General features: G+C 35.2%; 1 protein-coding gene across 1 annotated transcript in view; it reads right to left on the bottom strand.

The window, feature by feature from the left end:
• MALRD1 (MAM and LDL receptor class A domain containing 1) overlaps nucleotides 1-25,397 on the bottom strand; it is a gene marked incomplete at both ends in the record, with an annotated part of 293,532 nt that overhangs the window by 256,352 nt on the left and 11,783 nt on the right. Inside the window, one exon of the mRNA XM_082044615.1 lies at nucleotides 1,534-1,646. Coding sequence (XP_081900741.1) covers nucleotides 1,534-1,646 — 113 coding nt within the window. The remainder of the gene's footprint in view (nucleotides 1-1,533; nucleotides 1,647-25,397) is intronic.

Below are 25,397 nucleotides of genomic sequence, written 5' to 3'. Positions count from 1 at the left end.
ACTAAATCCGTGTGCCCAAAAGCTAGAAATTAGGTTAAGACCTAGAGAGAGTCTCAATAGAACATATATCTTAGTAACCAGATTATAAATACATAAATGAATCCACCTTACTTTTCCCGGTATTATTAATTTTGGCTTTAAGATACCTCTGGCATGACACTGCTCCTGAGGGCTTCTCAGCAGTCATGCTCACTCCACACACTTCTAGAAGTTATCCCTCAAAAAAAGGTACAGGAATACATTATTACAAAACTTTCTTGATCAAAACTTAAAATTATCTCAATTTCCTCATCTGTAAACAGAAAAGTGGTCTGAAAATTTCCAAATTGCTCTAATAACTCCCGATAAATTAGACTAAATAGAAATTATTATTCCCAAATAACTTTCCTTCACCAATTGTAAGCTGACCTCCAATATAAGGGGAATATCTTGATTTCCAAAGAAATAATATTGCACTAAAAATAAAAGAGGAATACTTTACAGTTCTGATTTTCAGAGAGATTAAATGAAAAGGTGACATTCTCAACAGAGAATATCTCCTTCAGAACATATTTTCAGTGCAAATAAAACAAAAGTCAAACTTCATGCAATAGAGACACATGCATGGTTTGGGAAGAGTCCTGGGAGTTAAAGCACTTGGGAGATTAATGATAGAAGCTTAACACTTACACAATAAAATTGTGTAAAATTCAGAGTGTGTGCTTCATTTGGAAAATTTTAATTAAAATAAACCACAAGGTCACTATGTGCTGTCTCAATATAGCAGTTTTATCCTAAGTCTAAAGTGTCTAGTTATGTTTCTTAAAGTAACCCAGGCAACACTAGAAATCGTAATCAGAATAACCACCTCTCAATTGGAGCTACATAATACTTAAAGCAATTCCACATTTTAAGGAACTGTAGGAAATATTATATCACCCTTACTAATTTGATTATTTTATATTCTACCACCACAAAAAAAATACCACTATTAAAAAAAAAAAGTTTTGATCCAGTGATCCATTTAATCCTAAAATCTAAGCTAAATGAATACGACTCTCAGTCTAAACACATTATTGGGCTGACCTGAAATGCAATACATTTTCACAGATCATTAGAAGGTTAGAACCCTCCTTACTGTTTCCAACTCCTTGTTACTGTTGCTCTGTATTTTGAGTGAATTTACTTATAGTAAGAGATCATTGATGGGATAAGCAAAGAAATGAAACAGCAAAATAAACAAGCAAACAAACCCCTTCCTATGTTTTTCCTAAGAGGGCTGCCACTAACACAAAGTAATTTTTCTACTACCCTAAAAACTCTTGTAGAGCAGTAGCTGTAGGTATAGCTTAGAGGGACCTTGATGTTGTATCAGATGTTTTTTGAGAGTCAGGCCAGATAGGGAATGAATCAGAAACAGTCCCATACCACTATTCCAATCACCCAAAGCACCCCAAACAATATGAACTCCAAAGAGCCGAAGGAAACACATTATTCTCTCCAATTACAAGAAAAAGAACTAAATCCCACCCAGAGCCTAAAACTCGCACATACCTTAGTCCGGCACACAACCTCCAAACCTTCCTGAGTTCCTGCTCCTCCTCTACAGTCCTTAACCAGCCTCCTGCTTCTGCCCAGGTGATTCTTCAGGTAGTGATCCACTACACCTGCATTAAAATAAACAGTTTTCAGCTGCTCTCTTAGAAAAAACATCATTTTTTTTTCTACAAGTTGCCTATAAAATGGATATATCTTATTTTCCTGCAAAAGCTTGAAGGCTCAGAGTACTGATGCCAGAGAAGCTGCCATGGCAAGGGCCTACCACCATACAGGTGGTCCTACAGCAAACAAAACCAGTTGCAGAGTTGCTTTGAATGCAGTTCTAGTGTGTCAAAAACTGAGATAAAAATAAATGTTTTCTCATCCACTCCTCTATGAGGTCCATTACACATTGTCAAACTGCAGCTGATATAGGTGTGACTGAGGTTTTACATCACCAAGTGTTTATTTCCAAAGTTTAGCATGATCGCGGTTTTTCACAGTTGTGTATTGCCTACCATCAGCAGCAATAGAGAGAGTAACTGAGAGAGTCCAGCACAGGGCAACGAAGATGATTAAGGGAGTGGAGCATCTCCCTTATGAGGAAAGGCTGAGGGAGCTGGGTCTCTTTAGCTTGAAGAAGAGGAGACTGAGGGGGGACTTCATTAATGTTTACAGATATATAAAGGGTGAGTGTCATGAGGATGGAGCCAGGCTCTTCTCATTGACAACCAATGATAGGACAAGGGGTAATGGGTACAAACTGGAACACAAAAGCTTCCACTTAAATTTGAGAAGAAACTTCTTCTCAGTGAGGGTGACAGAACACTGGAACAGGCTGCCCAGGGAGGTTGTGGAGTCTCCTACTCCGGAGACATTCAAGACCTGCCTGGACGCCTTCCTGTGTAACCTCATCTAGGGGTTCCTGCTCCGGCAGGGGGATTGGACTAGATGATCTTTCGAGGTCCCTTCCAATCCATAACATTCTGTGATTCTGTAATAGATTTCAGTCCTTATCAGTTATATTGGAGGCTTGTGTTGAATTACTAAGTTTAAAATTAATGTAATGGTTACATGTAATAACAGGTTATTTCAAGTATGACAACAAACTTCTGTTGCTTTTCCCTACTGATTTAAAATTCTAGAAAGCTGCCATGAATTAGGTATTTACCACATCAAAAAGACAATTCATCTGAGTGAAAAAATTACTATATGTATTTTTTTTTCAACTCTGTGAGCAGCTCCATTAAGCAACTCTAATGAAGATTTTAGCTGAATGGTATCAAAACATTCAGGAAAAGGTTGAGTCTTAAGAAGTTTTAAGTTAGGCCAAAAATTTCTCCAAAGTAGCGAATGTTTAGAGCCTCACCAAAGTAATGAGTTATTCCACTTATTCCAGTGGCTGTATTTCAGTAAAAAATAGATTAATCTGAAATATATGAAACTGTTACACTCAAAATCTTGGAAGAGTAATAGGGAAACACATAAATATTGAGATAGAAATTTTAAACAGTCCCATTTCTGTTTTAATGGTCCAAATATTCTTAGAAAATCCTCATTAACCTATTTGATGTACATGACCTTCGAAGTATCTAACGCTTTTCTTCCTGTGGTGTTCACCTCTACAGTGGTCCTCTGGGTCCAAAACATCAGCAGTTTCAATCTCCCTCAAGAAGAATAAAGAAGTCTTGAGACAAGTCATCAGCAACGTGAAGTCTTCACTGGGAGGGGAATTATGCCTTCTTAGGGCATAATTCAGACAGCCTTCATCTTTGCACTGTCAAATTGACATGAAGCTATGGCCTGTGACTAGTAACAGTAAATATGTTATATACTGGGCTATACAAAAGGGTGAAGAACCGTACAATATTTTGACTTTTTTTATCCTTAACCACCTTCATATGCATCATCCAGATATCTTCTGTGAGGCTTTTCAACAAATAGTGAGTGATGCTTTTCTCCATGGGCACATAATTTCAGATCTACAGTTTCAAAATCTTGAAGATGCTGTACCTAACACTGAAACTTACCATGTTCCTGCTCTCAGTAAAAACCTACTGATTAATGGACCTTCTGCTTGTCTTTATAAAGCAAAAAACATCACTGACTGCAGTCAAGGAAATCTGAGGACCCCAGAAAATACTGAAGGAATTTCAGCATAACCTTCATAGGACACAAAATCAGAAAACAGATAGTAACCAACATCAAAAGTTGTTTTTTTGACAGTAGTCAGACCTCTACCCTAAAAAGTTAATCTTGAAAGGCTGGTAAATGGATATTAGTTGATTTAAGGACTATTAAAATTCTATTTTGGAGAACAAATTCCCAAGACACAATAAAAAAAACTAATGGACATCCATCACTGCAAGAAAATTACAGTTTTATCATTAATTTTGTATAAAAGAGGTAACTCATCAAAGAATACTTGCATAACTTAATATCAGGTGAAGTTACAGTTGTGGAGGAGATAGAAGCCCAGTGTAACGTTTCACAAGCAGGCAGAAATTATTATACTTTATAACAACCACTTGATCTTTTTCTATACACATGCTAAAGACAGACCACACATTGGTGTCCATCTTCTATGTTCTGCTAAGCTTACAAGAGACAACTACTAACAGCAATTCAATTTAAAAAAAAAAAAAAAAAAGAGATGAAATAACCGGTAAATTCAGCCTGGTCTGTAAATATGCTCGTACAAAAACTTTCTTTATAATTAAGTTTTAATAATGGAAGTTTCCAATTAGCAAAATGAGTTAGAAAAATATAATCCCATTTCCAAAGAAACAGAATATACCCAAGTACCGTGATGAATATTTACTTTACTGATTGCCACTTCACAAGTGGGAATAAGAAGTTAGCAATGTCCCTGAAACAGATTCTCAAGAGATTTAAAATGTCAGAGCTCCTTTAGGTTTTTGTCAATTTACCTCAGACTTTATTGTTCTTCAGTTTCTTTGTTCATCCTGCTGAGGCTGTTGCCACCAGAGATGCCAGTTTTGGCTGTAGTCATTTCTGAGTCATAAATCATGGACAGCTTTGACATAACTGACCCATTTCATGGGAGACAAGCAAACAGCAACTGACAGGTGCTAATGAATTTCAGCCCCAGAGGCACAAATGAAATATTCACAGCAATTTGTGAAGATATCTATTGAGAAAGTAGGTAGCACAAAGGCTTGTGGTACAAACCTACCAGTGCAGATCTGCAACGTGGCTGGCTGAAAGTTATGTAATAACATCAACCAACAACTCTAGGTAACTTTAGGGACTTCATTTCTACTTGGAACCCAAAGAAGTTTTGAATAAATAACTCCAAATCAAAGAGGTCAACTCAAAACCTAACGCAGAATGACTGGCAGGAAATGAGAATGAATGTCAGGATGAAGCCAGGTCCTGCAGATGGCTGGCTGGAGGTGCAGTAAGTATCTGTGACAGAGATTAGACATCTCTTTTGGGTTGTCCCTTGCACAAAGCCCTCCAGTAAGTGGATCACTGACACGATAACTACACTGCCAGAGTTATAAGCCTTTCGAGGAGGAAAACCAGGCCATGCTAAGGGAAAAATATTAATACCTACCAAAGTCTAGACAGACAGTTTGGAGAGAGACAACAAACTGCAGTTACTTAGTTGTCTTCTAACACTGTATCAGAAGGTCCTGTGCCTTCTCATCTCCTTCCCTATAATACACTGTGTGGAATGCATGCTCTTTTTTTTTTTTTTTTTTTTTTTTTTGTACTGGAAAAGAGTAGTTCTGACAAACGGTAAAGAAACTCCTTGTTTTTCTCAGATTTCTTTTTACCATTATGACATCTTAGTGGCAAAACCTTTCCAATGAAAACTCAGAAAGACCATTGCAATGATTAGCGTTTGCCTGGAGGTGTCCAGGCTGGTGGATACAGACGCAGGCGCATCTGGAAAAACAAGAACAGAGACAATTCACAGCATCTTGGCATCAGACTTTGCCTGCAGGGTCAACAATGCCTACTTAACTGAGAAAACTGCTGGCAGGATACATGGAGCCCCAGGGCTCTGGCTGCAGCTGGCATGTAGCTGATTACACAGGCACCCTCTGAGTAAGCGAGACCCATATTGGGACAACAGACCGGCAGAGCTGCTTGTGCTCTGGGACCTATTGGCTTCATTTTGCCCTGGGAAATCTCAGCCTTTTTCTGACCACCTCAGACTTTACGCACTGAGAAAAGGTCAGGCAAAAAAGAAAGCCTATCTGTCAAAATGCTCACTAATCCTTCCTGCCCTGCCAGCACGGTGAAAGAGATGAAGGGCAGTGCTGAGCTCCTGGTGGAGACAAGCTCCTTACCAGACAGTCCAGAGCTGGGGCTCAGCCACTGCTGCACCTGAACTTTGAACCAGTTTCCCTTAATAATCTCTGTAATCTCCACAGAGAAATGCACAAGAGACCAGTCAACAGATGTTTCATTTGGTCATGCATTCACTTTACAGAAGACAAACTTTTTTACATTAGAACACATCTCTCTCTTAAATAATTTTAATGGAAGCTATGGACTTCTAAAAAATTCTTATGAATATTAGTGAATTCTGAAGATAGTAATTCTATAATAAATGTTGTTTCATTGCTCAGATACCTATGCTACTGTTCTGGTGAGGCTGCATTTGAATTAAGCATTAAAAAAAAAAAAAAAAAAGACAAAACAAAACAAAGCAAAAAAGCCCACCAACATCTCTGTTACTGAAAACTCACAGAGAACTGTTATTTATGAGAAAATGTGGGTTTGTATGTTTGCTCATTTCTGGCTATTTCACATCAAAATAAGTAGCAGTGAGTTTTCTTGCTTTCCTTACTGATTAAGGTAACTAATTTGGACTTGGGTTAACAGACACTACACCAAAGTGTCTGATTTTGTACACTTTAAGTTTTACTTACACTCTTTCCACAACAGCTGCAGGATATCCTTGGAACCAGAAACCAGAGGCAAAAAAAGTCAGCAGTGCAGAATATTGAGAAGAGCCATGCGTGTTCAAAAGGAGAAATCCCCTGAAAATTGATAGGAAAAAAGCATCACCATAGAGTGCAAAAGTGGGACAGACATCAGATTTTCAATTAATTGCAGGAACAAACTTTATTTTTAAAGTCCTAGGAAGATAGAAGGTAGTGAGAATAAACTATTAATTCTAGAGGAAGCTAAAAACTGTGGTGGTTTACATCAGATAAAATTTGATACCTCCTAACCCAGCATGCGAACTCTGAGGAGATTTTGAAGATGGGAATTTAAGTGGAAACTTTCCTCTTGCTCTCTGGTGATAAATTATGTTCTGACAGTGTAATCAACAACGGTAGAAATAAATTTTCTCTTGGATCTTTAAGAAGAAAACCTGCTGGCAACCTCAAACTACGCCCCAGTTTAGAGCTTAATTATGTATCTAGTTTTATTTGACGGAATTGGCTTGCCACGACTCAATAGGGGAGGGGGGGGAGAAAACATGCCTCCTTGGTTCAGAGAAAGAAGATTGAGATGCTTATTTCTAACACCTTATTTGTGACTTTTAAGAAACTGAAATCCTTAGTATCGCCATTTGCAAACGGAACATAATGACATTTACTACTGATGCACAACTGCTGGGTTAAATTATTGTGGGTAGTCAGACCAGATTACCAGAACAACCTCCTTTTGTCTTAAATTCTGCCCTCCTTTAAGTTATTGCTATTATACAAAACTATATTTATTAATGTTTTTATGTATCTTTAAGAATCTTGGAAAGTCATTTTTAACATTCACTTGAGTCATGGTGTGGTTGTTTTGTTTTAATTAAGCACAAATGATAGAGTATTTCTGATGACAGGTGACCATACTACTGACAGAGACACAATGATACAAGGGTGGGAAGGATTTAAGAAAGGAAATGAGAGGGGATTTAAAAAAAAAAAACAGAATATAAAGCTAAGAGGGGAAAGAAAGCCTTAGAACAGAACCTCATGAAAAAAACAGTAAAATGGACCAATAACATGCCAGAATGGACAAGACAGCTTGGCTTAGAGTTGCTACATTTGAATTCCATACAAATGTCCAAACAAGTAAATCAGAACTAGTTATTTAGGCAACAGAAGAAAACACATCTCTGCTAGCAGATCCACCACTAAAGGGCATAATGTCAGAATTCTCAGTGCTGCAATCTGCATTTAGTTTAATTTGTTAGCAGAATTACTTTCTGAAATTTTAAATAATACAGTTACATGCCTCCCACAGTCACTCACAGCTAAAAGCACTTACAAAATGAAAGCACTGTGCAGAAAAATGAAAACAAATCTGTCACCCACACAGAAGTATACAAATCTCCAAATGGATAGAAATGGGCCTTTATCCAAATAGTTTGCTGGCACCACAACACTAAGCTAGTCTTTGGCTCAGTTCACTTCTGAAAAAAATAATTGGGGTTGTTGTTGAGCTGGACTTTCCAAAATCCAAACCCCATTGGGTTTTGGGGGGAGAAAAGCAGGAACATCAAGTTGTTCCACAGCTGCCTCTGCTAGGAAAAGCAATCCTCTCTGTTTTCTTAAATCTGTATGAAAAAGCAACTAAGAAAGTGTAATATTCTTTTTTCATACATTGCAAACAAAGTGAGTCTTCAAGATTTTCACCTTCACTTCACAGGCTGGCATCTATCTTAAAGACTATACCTTCTCCAAGCTTTTGTCCAGCTCTGGTACCAGAACACCCAAAAAGAGAATGCAAGAGAAAAAAACATGAAAAGAGATCTGCTTAACTCATAGCTACGGCTCCTATGCCACCTTGAGAAGAAACAGAGATACAAACAGGAGTGCACAGTACATGCAAGTACAGAAGTTAGCCACAGGAGGTAAGACTTGGCAAACATCAGGCTTGTGCAGGATGGAGTGGGTGTTTGCTAGCGATAATGTGTCTGAGAGTATGTGTGTATGGATATGTTCAGATGGTGGAACACTGGGAACACTTAGATTCCAAGACTTGTTCCTGAAAATGAGTTTTATTTGAAGTTAAGTCTGCTATGAAACAAGTCCTACCACATGGACCAGCTTTCAGATTACAACAGAAGACCTGGATGAAATACAAACAGTTTTTTCTTTCTCACGATTCTGTAGAAAATGGAGGTCTCTCAGTTCCATCCCAGTGTAACGCTGAGAAGGCTGAACCAATTCCTCTGCCACCCACAGAACTAAAATTCCAATAAAATTAAGTGGAATTAAGATATAAACTTAATTATGATAATAAAAATTAAGCTTTAGAGCCAAAAGAAGTGTTCTTTTAATTACTGACAGTAAGTAAAATATGAATGAATGAATGTGTCATAAATTGGAAAACCATTCACTGTGTAATAGAAGCTCCAAATAGGCTTACAGATGGAAAGTTAATGAGCTGGAAGAGAAAGAACAATTGCACTGGGAATGCTGGTTTTCATATTATTCATTGAGTGAATCTGAAGAGATCCCACTGTACTGACTTTTTCACTTCAGTTTAGATGGAAATGTACTGGCTTAACAGAGAAATACATTTGCATTTCATTTCTTAACCTTTCTAAGCATTTAAGAATATTAAATCCATTTCCTTGCCAGAAGTACTAAAAAAATATATATATATTTAATTGTCAAAATCATATACCCAGCATTATAATAATAATTCTTCCCAGGCTCATTAATCTCCAGGTACAGAATATATATTTGTTTGAAATATTAAATAATTTGCTTTATTTTACTGAGAACTGAAGTGAAAGTATAAACATAAAAAAAAAAATAAATCGTGGTTTGATCTGATTTAAAGAACATACTAAATTTTAACTTTTGATAAAATGTAAGCATTTGTAAGAGAAACCGGAAATGCATACATGTGGCAGAATCCATCTAGCATCATCTACCTCCTCAGCCAATATTTAGGACAGGCTTTAATGCCCATGGAACCACAGGAAATCCTGTGAATTATTTCAAAAAGCTTGGAATCAAGCCCTGCAGAAGTCACCAGGACTATTCATAAGTATAATTTTAAAGTGTAGTTGTATGCTTCTCTGCCTTGGTAAGCCAGCGTACTGTTCTGCTACTGATTGCAAACCCTAAGCCTGCTTTTGCCATACTGTGAAAAACAGTCTTCCTCTGTTTATCTTCTTCATTCAGGCACCCAGTTCCAATATTTTCTTCTAAATTTGTATGAATTATATTGTTTCTTTTTCTTTGAGTACCTGTCACTGTTGTTTTCTTCCTATAAAGCAAATATAACTCTGTAACTAGTGCAGGAATACATGTCTGAACACTCTCCCTCCAGTTGCCCTAAAGCTTTTCATTACATGAGCTGATAATGTTTTCAGATTGACATGCTTAAGATAAATGCAATTTTATCACGATCGATGGAGACAGTTAAGATTTGTCTTACAGCCCTTCAGTCAATAAATTAAGATTGTGCAAAGCCCATTTTTATTATATTCATGATTACTATTCCTTTACCACCATCCTCAGATTTTCTACCCGAGTGAACATTGGATGAACATAGATAAAAATTGAAAGGCAAAAATGAAGAAGTTGTCAAATAACTATGTTTCCTGAAACATTACAGAATGATTACAGATTAGACAGCCTAACTTTATGTGCCTTTATTTTTTTTTTAATTAAACTTTTTTTCTGCTTCTTAGTATCAGACATTTTAAATAAAATTCATAGAGGTAAATCAAATAGAGTCTGATGAGTTGCCATGTGGGGTCCAATGATGCCAGTCAAATGACATCGATAACCATTATTTTTTATCCAATTCTTCATATTTATTTAAAAAAAAAAAAAAAGGAGAGAAATCTTGTTTCTCTGAATACACCATGAGTCAAGTACAGAAGAATGATTTGAAAATACCCATGTAAGACTCCTTCATCCAGGACTTCTCTGCAGGTTTTCTCAGGCCTGTTCCCAACATTTGTTCTCACTATGGGTTTCATTTTCACTGCCATATCCTCACTTTTTCTCCTCTTTCAGATAGAGTCACATTCAACCAACAAGAGAGGAACAGACAGAGGCTTTCTTGGTGAATATGTGATATAGTTTGTCTGAGGTTTGGATAGTGCCAAGTACCACCAGCTCTCTAGGTGAACATGGAACAGCTGGTATTCTGTTTCATTTGCTGTAATGAAGAGCTATTTCATTCATAGTGTGAACAAATTTTAACCCAACACCTACAATTCATAAAATTCATCCAGCTAGAAGCACTAACTAGCTTTAAATTGCTCTGCCCACCTGCTTTGATTGCCAGTGCTGGTGATAGAAATTTATCACCTTAAGTATGGCTTATGTCATTGTGTCCATTCCAGGCATAATGGGTGATTGTAGGTTTAATACAGTTATTTTCGATTTCTGAGGTTTTCCTGAGTGCATTTGTTATTAGGATTTTGGCAGATATATAAAGATTTATAAAATAAATTAAAGACTTGATTGATCCTCTTAGGCTCATACTGATACAGTTATTAACTTTGAATTGCAGAAATTAATTTTTTCTTTTAGTTATTCGAGCTGATATTTTATCTAGTCATCTGGTCCTGTCAAAGAAAGATCCCTCATTATATTTCTTTTTTTTTTTTGTAATTATATTTTGTCAAATATGTTTCATGTATGATTTTCTATTTTTGAGCTTTTAAGAGAGCTTTTGCTTCATATATTGTTTTCTTTAATAAAATATAAAGATGGGGAAAACAATTTGTGTGTGTATGAGACAAAATAGCCAAGCTGTTGTTTGTATGGATATTTTTAAAGCATTGATATGGCATTTTTGGACCTAAAATATCCATGTGCTTAATTCAAGATGAACACAGCAATAAAAAAATGGCGGTTGGTGTTTTGTTTCAATGAATGAATTTGTCACATGCAAGCAGATTACAGAGGAAAAGCCATGTTACAAAATAGATATGAGTTTTCATCCTGAAAAGGGTTAAATCCCTGCTCAATTTCTTTACACATTTCTTCTGAAAGACATGAAACAATTTTCTGAGCAGAACTGAAAAATTCACTCAGCTAATCAAAGCTTCCACACATATTTGTTAGTGATTTTACTGCTCCCGAGTATATGGAAAGTCAGCTCACATTAACTTGATGCCTTCATTGTTAAGGTACAGGAGCACAGTGAATTTCATTCTTATGCACTGTTTCAGTCACACTGTAGAATAGCAATGAGTAAATTATGGACAAAGAAGCTGACTAAAAAAAAAAAAAAAACCAAACAAACAAAAACACACAAAACCCACGAACAAACAAAACCAGCAGCCATTGAGTAAGGTAATATTTTAAAATTATGGATATTGAATTATGCTGGTAAAGCATAATTTATGCCTTCCATAATACTGTGTCCTCAAGTACTTCAACTACTAAAGAGCAGCTTCCCTAACAGTTGTACATACTCCAGCTATGAATCCTTCTCCAGGAACCACAACATGCATAAAAGGGAGGAGACCAAATCCTGGCCTGATTTACAATAACATTAGTCAAAGGCAGGCAGTAATGCAAGAAAAATCTGGTATCATCAGCATTTTGAAGGAATGACAATCACTCCTTTGCTGCTTATCACTTTCCTGAGAATTCATTAATTAGTAAATTTGTTTTACTATTTTGTTACATAATCTGATAAACTCTTCTACACCCATTCCACTAAATAAATAGAATCGCAGAATTTGCAGCACTGAAGGAACAAGCTCCTAACATCAAGTTATGCACTAGATGAATTACTAACATAATTAGAATTACTAGAGGAACACTGTAGATTGTCTTGTCAATAATGTTTAACTCACAAACTGGTAGAAATTGCTATGAGTTTTGTTAGAATTCTTTTTTGAACTGCCACACTTTGCCAGTAAAAAGTGTATTTTTTGCCTTTGTATCCCTAACAATCAATTATGGGAGCCTTTGTACTTAGTCCACAGCACACACAAATGTTATATGACATTAAAACCATTAAACTTCTGGGGAACTGCTTGCCATTCTTATTGTTATACTTTGGGTAGATAAACAATACTGCAGAAAGTGCAGATCTATTAGTCATTTTATCTTTATTGGGTGCTTAGTTACAATTTCTTTATGTGACATGGGAACATGAACAAAGTCTGTGAAAGACAAAACTTGTCATGGATATGTCCACATAAAACAGTTTATTCTTGGATCATAAGTTGCTGTGTGCATATGTTCTTAGTGAAAGGTTCATAAGCTATAGAACATAGAACCAATTTCAAGTTGCCATACAATAGAAATAATTCTTTATGCAATGGAAGGCTATTCAATTAAATTATGAAAAAATGAAAATGTGTTTTATTAGCAAAATAGTATTGACAGTTTGTTTTGCTGTTCAATGCTACAAAGTAGGTTTGCGATTAAATGCCTGATGACAGAACATTTTCTTCTTGCATGTGGGTAAAACTAATTAATTAAAAAGCACAAAACAAAGTACATGCAATAATTTAACTAAGATACGATGAAAAATAGAGCTGATATTTCTGTTTGAATTTTGACCATGGTTTATTCATTATGCTTACAACAATGCTCTTTTCTGTTTGTGTTAACTTATAATGCTTAAAATGATAGGGTCTTTAAAGATGATACCACCTCAGGCAGCTTGGATTCAGTATGTCAAGTTCATGAACAGGAAGAAGAATTCAAATGTAGTATTGAAAATCACAAATGCATCTCATCAGCCAGCCAAATTTGGATGTGGAAGTAATTAGCTGTGTCAGAAGAATGAGTATTCGGCCTTGAAGGAAATAACAAAAGTTGCATAGAATTTGCATACAGCATATGAAATATGATAATTTCTCTGTAAACAGATGTGTTTTCAGAGTTGATTTACTGTCATCACTAAATGATGAGGATGTGCATGAGTACTGATCTGATGATATTAAACTATTTATTTATTAAACTATTTATTTACTAGAAAAAGAGACAGAGAAACAGTCTTCAGTTAATTGAACAAACTTTAATAAAGAGAAATAATTTGATGCTTGAAAAGAGGTAAGAAGTTAAAACAGAAAATTTTAAAATAATCTGGACATGAGTGCTGTAGACAAAGAAGGGATGACATTGATTGGAAACTGAGGGGAAGGTTGCTGATGGTTTCAGAAATGGTGTGCAGAGAATTCATCATTGCAGCCTTTTTTAATATGCTTTTTATTGCTAACAAATTTTTGAACACTTCTGCTATATTTAGGTATGTTATTACATGAGTAAGTAAAAATATTGTGCATTCCTTATATCTTAGGCTCAGAGAGATATAAGGAAGAATTTTAAATCTGAGCAAACCTTTGTACCTCAATCCATAGATAGACATATAAACCAATGCTGATCAGCCTCATATTCATTACAGTTAGCCAGAATTGGAAGTATTTAGGACTTCTAACACTAAATTATTTGTATTTGTGTACCTAAATGCAGAATATATACCTTATTTCCAAAATACCAAAGTTAAAAAATTCCTCCTGATGGAAGATAGGGGCAAATGGATGAATTTGAAGAGCTCATGTTAAGCATAGCAGTCTGGAAGTCCATCTTAAAATTTTTCCTTCTCTTAGATTCTTTCATTACTTCATGAGATATAAGAACTGTGTTTACAGAACCCAGGAGCTCTCGCTTGTAATGTCCTCTCTGATACATCTTCAAAACTATGATGTTTTGGCTGTTTGCATTGGATAATGCTGACTCCACTGCAATTGAAGACAAATTTCCCATAGACTTCACTAAAGTACAGGTTTCATTCTTTTCATTAAGAATACTGTTTCTGGAAGGGAAGAGGAAGTTGACTGAGATTTTTAAATTATTCCATTTTAAAAGTAAGTTTAAAGTTCTAATGTGAACTTTATTCTTTTTCTTATAACATTTTTTACACCTAGAAACATGCTTCTCTAGTAAACTCTGGACATGAAAAACTTTTATCAATCTAACACAAAAACAAAACAAACCCTTGAATTTTTAAAACCATATATATATATGTAAAATTCCTTCCAATGAGTGTTAAGGAAAAACTTCAGAGAAACAATGACACTATGCTTTACCTTTGACATGACATTTTTGTATGCAGCCATAACCATTGAAATAGCAAGGTTCTTGCTGTACATCAACATAAACTTTGGTACTGGATAAGTAACCATGTCAGCTGAAATTCAATATTGAAGTTTTTATGGATTATTATTACAAAATAACACATTTGTGGGATATGCCTGAAATTTTAAGAAGACAAAGTTTATATCTATGCATTTAAAACGTATCTGTTCTTATTCTGTGACAGAAGTTGTTGTCTTCTGATCAAATAATCTCAAGTAATGGCAACAGGAGATGATCTGAATCTATACCTATCTGAGTTTAATTTTATTGAACCTGGTTGACCTGTTCAAATTTTAAGAGACATTTGAATGCCTACATTTCTCTTTAGCCTACTAAAGTAGATGTCAAGATACTACTTAAATGAACAGTGTGAAATTCTAAGCAGTGTTGGTAATGTCAGCTAGACAAATTGCAAAAAGGAATGAGAAAATAAAATATGAATAGATAATTATAAGAGAATAAAAAGGGTCTTAAAAAGATTTTTACACCGGACGAGTTAAATAGATTAACAACAAAGTTACGACAATTTACACTGCATATATTTTATTCCGATTTTATCTTTTGGAAGTTTTTGATAATGATCACAATCATTTCTGTTCAGTCATTTTCACAGCCCTCTTGCATCTTCTATGTACTCTTTCAATGAATGTACAAGTACACTCTAGGTAAGATTCAGAAGAAAAATCTGGATAATATCATGATGTAGGTGCACAGTTCTGTATCCTGGAAACTTAAACACTATTGGAAGCTGATCTTGTGCCTATGCTGCTTACATAGAGAGCAGACTTGTTTAGATCAACAATAAAAATAAAACATTTGCCTGATACAAATCAGTTTTTAACTCAGTCCCCTGAACAAAACCTGTTTATCTAAGTTTTATACAGATAAAAGAGAGCAACACTCTACGAATGCCCAAACTCTTCTCCACATAAAGAGCTTTAGATGTGCAAAATAAATCTGTCTCAGTGTCTTTTGCATAAAGATTAATCTGTTTTTCATTTCTCAAGTGCAATAAACTATGACTGTGATTTTCAGCCCAGATATGGGGATATTTGTATATTTCTTCGCCATCAAGTCCAGTATCTTTCCTGTCTTCTCTCTGAAATACTTCTATTCCAAACATTCATTTCATACTTGCAGTAATTTATGAAGTGGTTATTCAAATAGGCACATATTAATCTTGAATATAAACAACATTTTAAAAACTGCTATAGCATAAAGAAATCATATAAGTGTCCACACAGAGGAATATTTTTGGAAGTTATAAGTTGTAGTAACTGATTTTAAAACAGATTGTAGAAAAATCAAAAAAGGTACTTGAGAACATATTGAATATAAATATGTGAACATGTAATACAGTGTTTTAAATATTTTGGGGAAAATAAATTAGATGTCATTGCCTGTGACTCTTTGGTTAAAAAAAATAACAGACTGTGTAGAACATTACAGATCCATTAGTTCAAATATAGCTTTTAACTAAGGTATTGACAAGAAAATTCGAAATTTCATTAGCAGTATTAACGACAATTGAACTGGAAGATGTAAATCCATCTCCTATTCTCTAATTACTCGTTTCGTCAATTCTGCTTTATAAAGATAGTTTTATTTATAAATGTATACCAAAATGCTGGGCTAATACATCTGGATTTATTTTTTCCTATCTCCGGAGTGTATACAAAGACACTTAACTTCTATCTTCCAGAGACACCTGCAGAAAGATTTGATCAGATAATTTTTGAGTATGCATCACACTAGTTTTGTGAGAGTGATAATAAATCACTGATATTTCAATCCTAATCTCACTAAGAAAATAATCCTTAAAAAAAAAATTCTATTCATAAAATAATCAGTCTTCAATTATTGTTTGAGTAATGCTCACTGAAGTTTCTTTACATGCCATTAAAATTCAATATTTGAAAGTAATACAACAGTAGCAATAAAGACCTATATTGGAATGACAAACGCTGGAGTTTGGAGTTTCTGACATTTAAGTTATCTATTAAATATAACTAGAGGAACCATCTGGAGAGCTATTGTATATAGAATGGCCTAGTAAATGTGATTTGTCATGATGGTATGCCTTTAAATTATTTCTGTATGACTGCAGTCTGAACTAGTAATTTCTTTACTGATTTTAGAAAATTCAAATTTAAATCATTTAAATCCCTGTACTATTGCTTACATATGATAGTATTTGACTACAATTATCTCTGGATATCTGACTATAGAACCTAAATTCATTTCTTAGCTCAATAGGAGACTAGAAATGCAAATTTGTTTACAAATGAGCAGTGTCCTAGTGAGGACAGGTTGCTGTTGCTTGGTGCCTTCACCTAAAATGTAAAAATGGCACTACAAATGCCAAAATGCTGAATGGAGAGAGTAAGTGTGGGAAGAACTCCCACATCTTCTTACAGATATGATATGAAGTGTTCTCTCTGGAATCAACAAAATTAATTAATCCAGGGATTTTATGCTTAATTATACATGGTCAGTCACCTCAATATTTACAACACCCTGCAGCACAGTGAATAATTTAGGAATAATTCATGCTGATTTCTTGGACTAAATCCAGTAATGATTTTACAAATGCACTGAATTCATTATGTGAAATTATTTGAGAGAAGGGGTAAATTTCCATTATCTTTCCACATCTGCCAAATTCTCTGTTGAGCAGTAAATTATACTTCATTGACATCCCCAGCCTCCCAGCAATTCTGATTTCACAGCGACCCCTGATCATCACCGGATTTCTGCATATTGTCTCCTTCTGTGGGTTCCAACACCTTCAATAAAGCCTGCAGAAATCCTAACTGGCTTCTCTTGCCCACAGGCTGTGAGAACGAATAAATCAGAAAGCCTGACTTCCCCATAAACATCAAACATATGCTGTTGCACTGATCTTGCATTTTAGAAATTATTTTTCTAGGTCTATGACCCACTGTGACTCATCAGTTTACACTCCAACTAATATTCCATGAATTGTGACTGAATAGTCTCTAAATATCTTGGCTTCATATTCCTAGGGCGATTTAAAATTCTTAAACAAGTCACAAAAAAGTATTGTAAACAGTGTTATTTTCATTTTCACTTAGCCGTACTCGTGACGTTTGACCCTGACCCAGCATGTAAAGCAAGAAAATCAGAGCATCTATCTTGGCTCCATTCCAGACTTCAGCTGGTGGCTTACATGTCATTAGACTTAGGTAATTTCATAGTATTTCATTAGAATTAGACCCTCAAATGAATCTAGCCATCGTTGGTTTATGAATCATCAGTTGTAGTTGGGGCATTTCAAAGCAAACCGTACATGCTTACTAATAAAAATACATGCTCTAGGAAGCCTGAAGAACCCAAGAACAACAATGAATAATGGTCACCAGAGACAGGTGGTATGCAGTCAATTTAAATAAAGCAGTATTCAAAAAATGGTTTGGTTGTTGACCCTGTTTTACCTCTGGAAATCATTCTAACCTGTAGTTAGGTTTTTAGAAAACATTCTAAATGTACCTCTTGCACATAAGAGAATATCACTGATGCATCATTGCTACATATTCTTTGACCACGCACTTGTTTTCTTTCTTCCAAAAACTCTGAAGGAACAAAACCATGCATATTAAAATAAATTTTTAAAGAAACTGTAACTCAGAAAACCATATTATACTGTAGTCCTTTCAATTAATAATGTCACAGGCAGTTGAGCACCATGGAATTAGAAGCTCCACAATGCACTACTCCACATTTCACAAGCAAAAAAGTATGACATACAGAGTCTTATTGCTTAGAAGAACACTGGAGCTTGAAGATCATGCATTAAGTTTGAGCAACATTGGTGAAAATGAGATCTCATTCCCTCATTATACAATCCGACATCCTTCATCTAAAACCAAATGAGATAATAAAGGAAGAGAGAAGAGATATATTTTCTGCATAAAGAACCATATAATCCTTTATCTAATTTAAATAATAGATTCATAAAATCTTTTTTTAAACATCCAACTAAATGATGCAGTGAAATATTAATAAATCTGCATATTTAATAAAACTAATACCACATGTTAAATGATATCCAGATTAATTGATATCCCTAGAGAAATACCAAACAATACTAACATGGCTGTGGTTATCTGTTGGATCTGAAGTTTGTAAAGGGTTGTATATAGAAACTGGTCTGAGTATTGTGCGGATTCTGTCACGTGGTGTGTAGCAGCACAGCATTAAAATACTGGCTTTATTTTATACTTGCATATATTTTTGTTGCAGAGGGGACTGTGCTGATGTTTGAGACTGAGTTGTAAGTGAAAACACCCTTAGTGCTTTACAAGACAATTTCTTAACTTCTTCTAAGAAAGGAATCTCAACCATTCTTGAGAATCAATGTGATGGGGTGTTTGCAGGTGTATGGAAAGCATTTACCTCACACTGGTACGGACATTAGGGCCTAAATGCGACTTTTTATCTTCTCTGACTACTTTGCAGCTGTGTCAAGTATAAATTCCCAGTAAGAAATAAATTGTTAGAGAATATTGTTTATTAAAAATCAAAGAGACATTAGAGGCAAATAAAAATTATCCTGCATTTCCCTTGAGAGCCCTAATTAAATGGAAATTGAAGAACAAAACCCACTGCTGGGTGAATTCCTGACAGAGTGAGTGTTCAGAAATAACAGGAACAGTAGCAGGAAAATGTTTGCTGTTCGATTCAAGCTGTGGAGTGTTTTGCACATTTTCTATCATTTGCAAGTAGCGCACAGCCAGGAATTAATTTTTCTCTATAACAACTCTGCTGTGTAAAAGAGGGTCTTCAGGCTTTTAAGAACAGAGAACTGAGGCACAGAATTTAAGATGCAAATATAAAATACACTATATCAAAGTATCTGTAAGGAAAATTATGCAGACTGTAGGCATGTAGTTTCAAATCTGAAATCCTTTAAAACCTGGTCATTGACTATATATTTCAGGAGATCCCTAAGGCTCTAAATGCTTAATTCATGTGTCCTGTTTGTCTGAAGAATTCGTATTTTCTCAGAAGTACCTTAGAGTTGAGAGTGCAAAGCAATATGATTAGCTAATTAGTCCTTAATCCCAGTCATTATATTTAATCTATCTCCTTTCTAGTTACTGGGAGTGGCAACGGGAGTGTTATCTAATAGATCATTAGGCTGTCTCCAGAATTTAACAGCAAGTACTACATACTTCAAAAAGTGCAGTGGAAGATACAGATAAAATACACAAACACTCTTTGGAAGAAGGACTTCACCTAGGAGTCTCTGTGTTAAAAACTAGGGTAATGTCCTAGCAAAATTTATTTATATCTTCCCATTTGAGAAAATAACAAACACTAGAGAGTCTGAAAAGAGGTGTATTAAAATAGGGTAAAATATGACAGTGTAAAGCATAAGGTCATATGAATTTAGTTGATGGCTAAAATAGGAGTTTATTGGAGAGAGAGAGGTGGGGAAAGACTCTTCAGCTATCAGCTAACCATGTCATGCAGCCACAAAAGATATATGGTGAACAGAGCTAAGTGTAATTCCATTGTCCAAAGCACTGGTGACAATGCACAACAAATAATTTGCAGAACATTAGTCCTTCAGTTACAAAAAAGTTTAATAACAGCAATAAGCATTAATTATCTAGACTGAGAAGAGGCATGAAGAGACAACCTTACAAAAAGAGGCTCAAATAAGGTGGCAAGCAGGGATATAATTGTTTGTAATGAGTATATCAGCAGGCAGGACGATAAACACATCTCATTGAAAGGACATACTTGAAATAAAAGGTTGTTGGAAAAAATAAACAGGCATAAACTAACAAGGAAAGGTCTCTAACCTACAAAACTGTAGTTCTGGAATACAAACTGGGGATAAAATTTGACTTTTGATTAACTAAAGAAAGATGCTATGGTGCATAGATTTCTGAAACCGCAGCAGACTGGGCATCAGAAGCTCAGGAGGTCACTTCTCATCTCATTTTCCAAGATACAAGTGGAGAATGTTCGAAGTAAAAAGTTTTTCAAGATTTTTAAGTGAAAAATAAAGGAAAGCTTGGTTAAAAATCACAATATTAATGAAAGATAAAACTGAATAAAACAATACTGCATATTGCAATGCTTACAGTTTAAAACATAAGGAATGTAAATCAAAATACTGAATATGCAGAATGTTGTCCAATGAAACTAGTCAATGAAACTAGTCTAATATCCCTGAAGTTTATAAATATATGAAAGCAGTAAATATGTACTGATTTTCCACTGCTGATACTTGCAGGTTGTACATTTCATAATATATTTCCAATTTCAGAAAATAATGTATATTTAATGATTAATTTTCAAAGATGTAAGTTTAGAAATTAATAGAGCTATCCAAGCAGAAAAGGTAAAAGAGCATGAACCTTCCGCTATTGCGGTCTGATTCACACCAACAACCACGGGAGAATGACTCCTAAATTCATACACATTCAAAACTATGTTGTCAAACAGTTAAGGGCTCTATGTACCATTTTTAATCTCATGCTTACCACTAATTCAAAGCCAAGTCTGTTTAATAAGCTGGAACCTTCTGAAAGGAGACCACCCAAAGACTATAAACCCTTCTCAGCTAAAATATCAGTATTTTCAGAATGAAGAGGAAAATAAACAAAATTTAGAAGGTAAACAATTTCATAAGTAGATATTTCTACACAAATCTGCCTCACAAAACAAAAAAAAACCAAAAATATAGACATGATAAAATGTTTTCTCACCTGCTGGACACAAAACAAACACTGCCTGAGATTCTAAGTCAGCAGTTTACCAGCGATCTTTTTTTTTTTTTTTTTCTGAAACATTTTATTTGGAAAAGATTTTGTGGAATATTTTAGTCTTACCAAAAAAATTTTTCCATTATAATTTTTTCAACCTATATCTGATGTTTTAGAATATATTTTTAAATTGCAGAAAATTTAAAATATAAAAATAAATTTCAATTAAAATATTCAATTACTTAGCACCTTGCTTAAGAGAAATAACCAAATACAAAGAAGCCCCTTAGGTTAGTGAAAGAAGCTGACAACTGCAGCTAAACATGAGTGAAAAAAAGGACTCAGGGTGATTAAACTTTGGAGGGTATTTCCCCAAACAGGAGCCAACACTGCACTTAAGTTTTTTTACTTCTAATCAACATTGTTGACTTTTCTGGGGGAAAGGTTTTAACAAATACTTCAATGTCAGTTGATTCTTTGTTCAGCATCTGCAAATGCCATGATCTGTTTTCAGTTAGCCTTGCTTGAAGGGCAGCCTTTGACATTTCTGTGCTGTATTAAGGTAAACAGAAAACAAAGAAAAGTATGTTCCATACTCAGATTAGAATTTGGAGTCGTATACGTGATGCACACTTAAGCACATGGTCACATGAGATTTGCCATCTCAGAGGAGATGGCAAATAAAAGAAGGAACTATGGGCCAAAAATATCTGAGCCAGGTAGATACTGGTTCAATAAATATATCATGGGATGAAATGCAACACCGTGTGGTGTAAGGAGGTCTGAATGGATGATCTACTATAATCTAACAATCTATTCCAGCCTTAAATTTTAAGGCATTCTGCAGCCTTTCTCCCGCACTGGTTATTTCTGCACGCAATTTTAATTATGCTTATGGGATGGTTCTGCATAGCACGCTATGGCTGGGGTATGTGATAGAGGATGTCTTTCCTGACGCCGACAGTGTTTTCTAGTTGCCTGTGATGGGAAGTAAAGCGTTAATTAAGCTCCCCATTGCCCTGTAACTGTCAGGTTTGTTTCAATAACTGCAGAAACCAGCATCATAGAAATAGGGTTATATATTAACATTTGAATTCCACAGATTTCTTCCTTCACCCTCACATATGATAGTTGTAGAAAAGATCATTCTCCATAGGAGAATTGTATCAAAGAATTATGTATACTAGTTCAATATAAGGAGAAAATTTCCCTTCCTTATATTTTAGAAAAGTAATATTAATGGAGTTGATCTGAATATAGAAGTTACGTTATTCCACATGAGGTATTTCTAAAGATTTTTACTGTCCTTTGTTGGAACATAGGGAAGTTCATAAATCAACAAGAAATAAATTGTTCCCTTGCTGTTATATTATCTTGTCATTTCACTAATGTAACTTCTGTATTGCATCCAAGGAAAACATCTTTATTTTGGTTGAACAAGTTAATCAATTTGATCAAGAGGCCATGATAACAGCAAAATTGTCATTCTATCATGCAACTGTATGTTTCACACTGTGTCTCTTGAAAAGGAAAGAAAATTGCACTTTGTTTAGTTATAGTGCTTTATATACAAACCTCATTTCCTCTGTTTTCCTGTTGTCATGTACATTCACTTGATCATCTCCTCTTTCTGCCTCATGGAGTAAGGCAACTACTCTTCCACCAGGAAACAGGCAAAATAAGACTGATTTATATCTGAGTTACAATTCTCATCAAATTATCATACTTAGTAGATACCTTCTTACATGAAAAAATTATTCTATTTTAAACACCTTTTATAAAAGTATCAAAGCCATTGAAAAAGCAAAGAAAACAATGTTTTGTCCAATGCTTACTAAAATTGCTCCTACAGTGCTTTAAAAACATTAAATTAAGAATCAGCATTCCCTTGGGAAACAAATGAAGGAGACACTATGTTAGTAGATCGCTCACCTACCACAGCATTGCCTCTGGACAGCAATTGCTCACAACAGCTAAGAACAGACAGTGAGAAAAGAATCTCACAACCAGCTGAAATGGCACAGGGAATTTGGGAAGGCAGAATGCAATTACCTGAGATGGAATTTCATTGGAATGCTAAGGTTATACCAACAGAGCAGTAATGGTCCCATTAGAGCCACCTTGGAAGTAGAAAAGCAGAACTTGAGTATAATAAATACACTCAAAGAATTCAGGGTGTAGGACACAGAGAAATTTCAGTTTTCCTGCCTCCCCTAGACTTCACACTGGAATGCACCTTGTCCCTTTTGAAGCATTTTTTTTCCTTTCTAGTGGTCATCATTATAGCACCTGAGGGACAGACCTAAAAGAGGACTGACATGCTAAGAGGGGCATAAACAGAATTTAGATACAAAAAGAAACTAGAACCCCAAGCCTGAAAACCTCCTAACTAATCTCAGCAACTAAAGCACAGCCAAAATCCAGAAGGGTCTTGAGAACAGTGAGGGGAATATGTGTTGGAGAGTGTACATTGTCCTCTTATGTCCTATAGACCATGCAACAGATGACATACATTAGGAACTCTTTTCAAGAGTCTCGTTCTTTATCCTTCCAGAACCTGAACAGCCATGAAGAAGGCAGATGCCGCACAGCCCCATGATCTTAAAGAAGCTCTCAATTACAAGGTAGTTTTCAATACCTCTGATTAAGATAATAGGACTATATTCTTAACTATGGATTATTCTTGTTGCAGAAGTTTGATCTAATGTCAGATGCAATAAGAAGGAAGTTGCAGCATGGCACATCACCACCTCACTAAGGTGTTAGGAAGCACATAAACTGTTTGAATACATTATTTCCTTGTCATCTTACATTGCAACGTGTTTCTTTCTTGATGCATTTAGGAACTGGTATATAATGAAGTTTTAATGAACTGGAATATGGTCTGTTGCTCCTAGCAAATCACTGTGACCAGAGCTGACCTCATTAGGAGACTATTGTTATGCAAAGGACTAACCATTGGCCAAATTCCTTCTGTTTTTTTTTAAGCATTCATAATGAATTTAAACACTAGTTTCTATGTAAACACAAACGTAACATTGACTGAAGAGGAGAAAGTAAAAAGCTGGTTTGTTACACATAAAATTCCATTCTGAGAACAGCTTGCAAAACAAGCAGAAAATACACTTTCTAAATCCTCCAAAAATATACATCAACCATATTCAGCCATTAATAAAGCTGCAAATTGCCTCCTGTAATTTTGATCCTATCTATGATCCCAGAATTCCAGGTGGATCGGGAATTTTGTATATTTCTCACTTCTGCTCAGTTGGAGCATTTCTGTTTTTATTGGATTATTTGATTCTAACGTCATTTGCTGGTTTATAGACAAGGCTGTTGTCCTTACATCTATTCAAATTAACCCAGATTTCAGATGCAGTGCAATTTCAGTGAGAACAGTGTTGATCTTAAGTCTTGTATACAGAGGGATCAATGTTGGGTCCACAGAGCTACTGTCCCAAAGTGATAGGGAAGAAAACCTTCATAATACACTCTGCTTAGTGTGATGTGTTGTCATGAACATATTTCAGTTGTTTTTCATCTGTTCAATTACCTCTGGTATCTTTCCTTTAGGACTCAGTGTGTTGACTCTAATCTGTATGTTAAAGAGCCGTGTTTCATGGAACTCGTTTCCCATTTATCAATGCAGGGGGACAACATAGCCGTCCTCGGAACAGTTTCCTATTTCAAGACTCATTCTCATTCTTAGGAATAAAATAATTGGATTTTAGAGTTTAATATAAAATGTTATTTTGGTCAAAATTCTGTATCAATGAGGTAGCACAATGTGAAATTGGCCTACTTCCCTGAGACACGATGTGTGTTTTACCCAACTTCAAAGTTCTTGCTGTCTGATGAAAAGGTGGAGCTACATCTGGATATTGATCCATAAACTCTTATATGCAAAGATAGGCAGCAGTTATCAGTGATTCTGGATTTATCATGGGACAGAAAGACAGAATCTCTAAAGCAGACATTGTGTTGTTCAGCAGCTTATATGACTCTATATCATTTTCCAAACAGTTGTTTTTCAACAGACTTTGATTTTGACTAGCATATGGAGTTGCTTGGAGAATAA

The sequence above is a fragment of the Streptopelia decaocto genome, assembly GCF_964273445.1.
Source record: "Streptopelia decaocto genome assembly, chromosome: 2".
In the NCBI taxonomy this organism is placed as follows: Eukaryota; Metazoa; Chordata; class Aves; order Columbiformes; family Columbidae; genus Streptopelia; species Streptopelia decaocto.
Note: the sequence above shows the minus strand (reverse complement) of the source record. Positions and strands in the feature narration are given on the sequence as shown.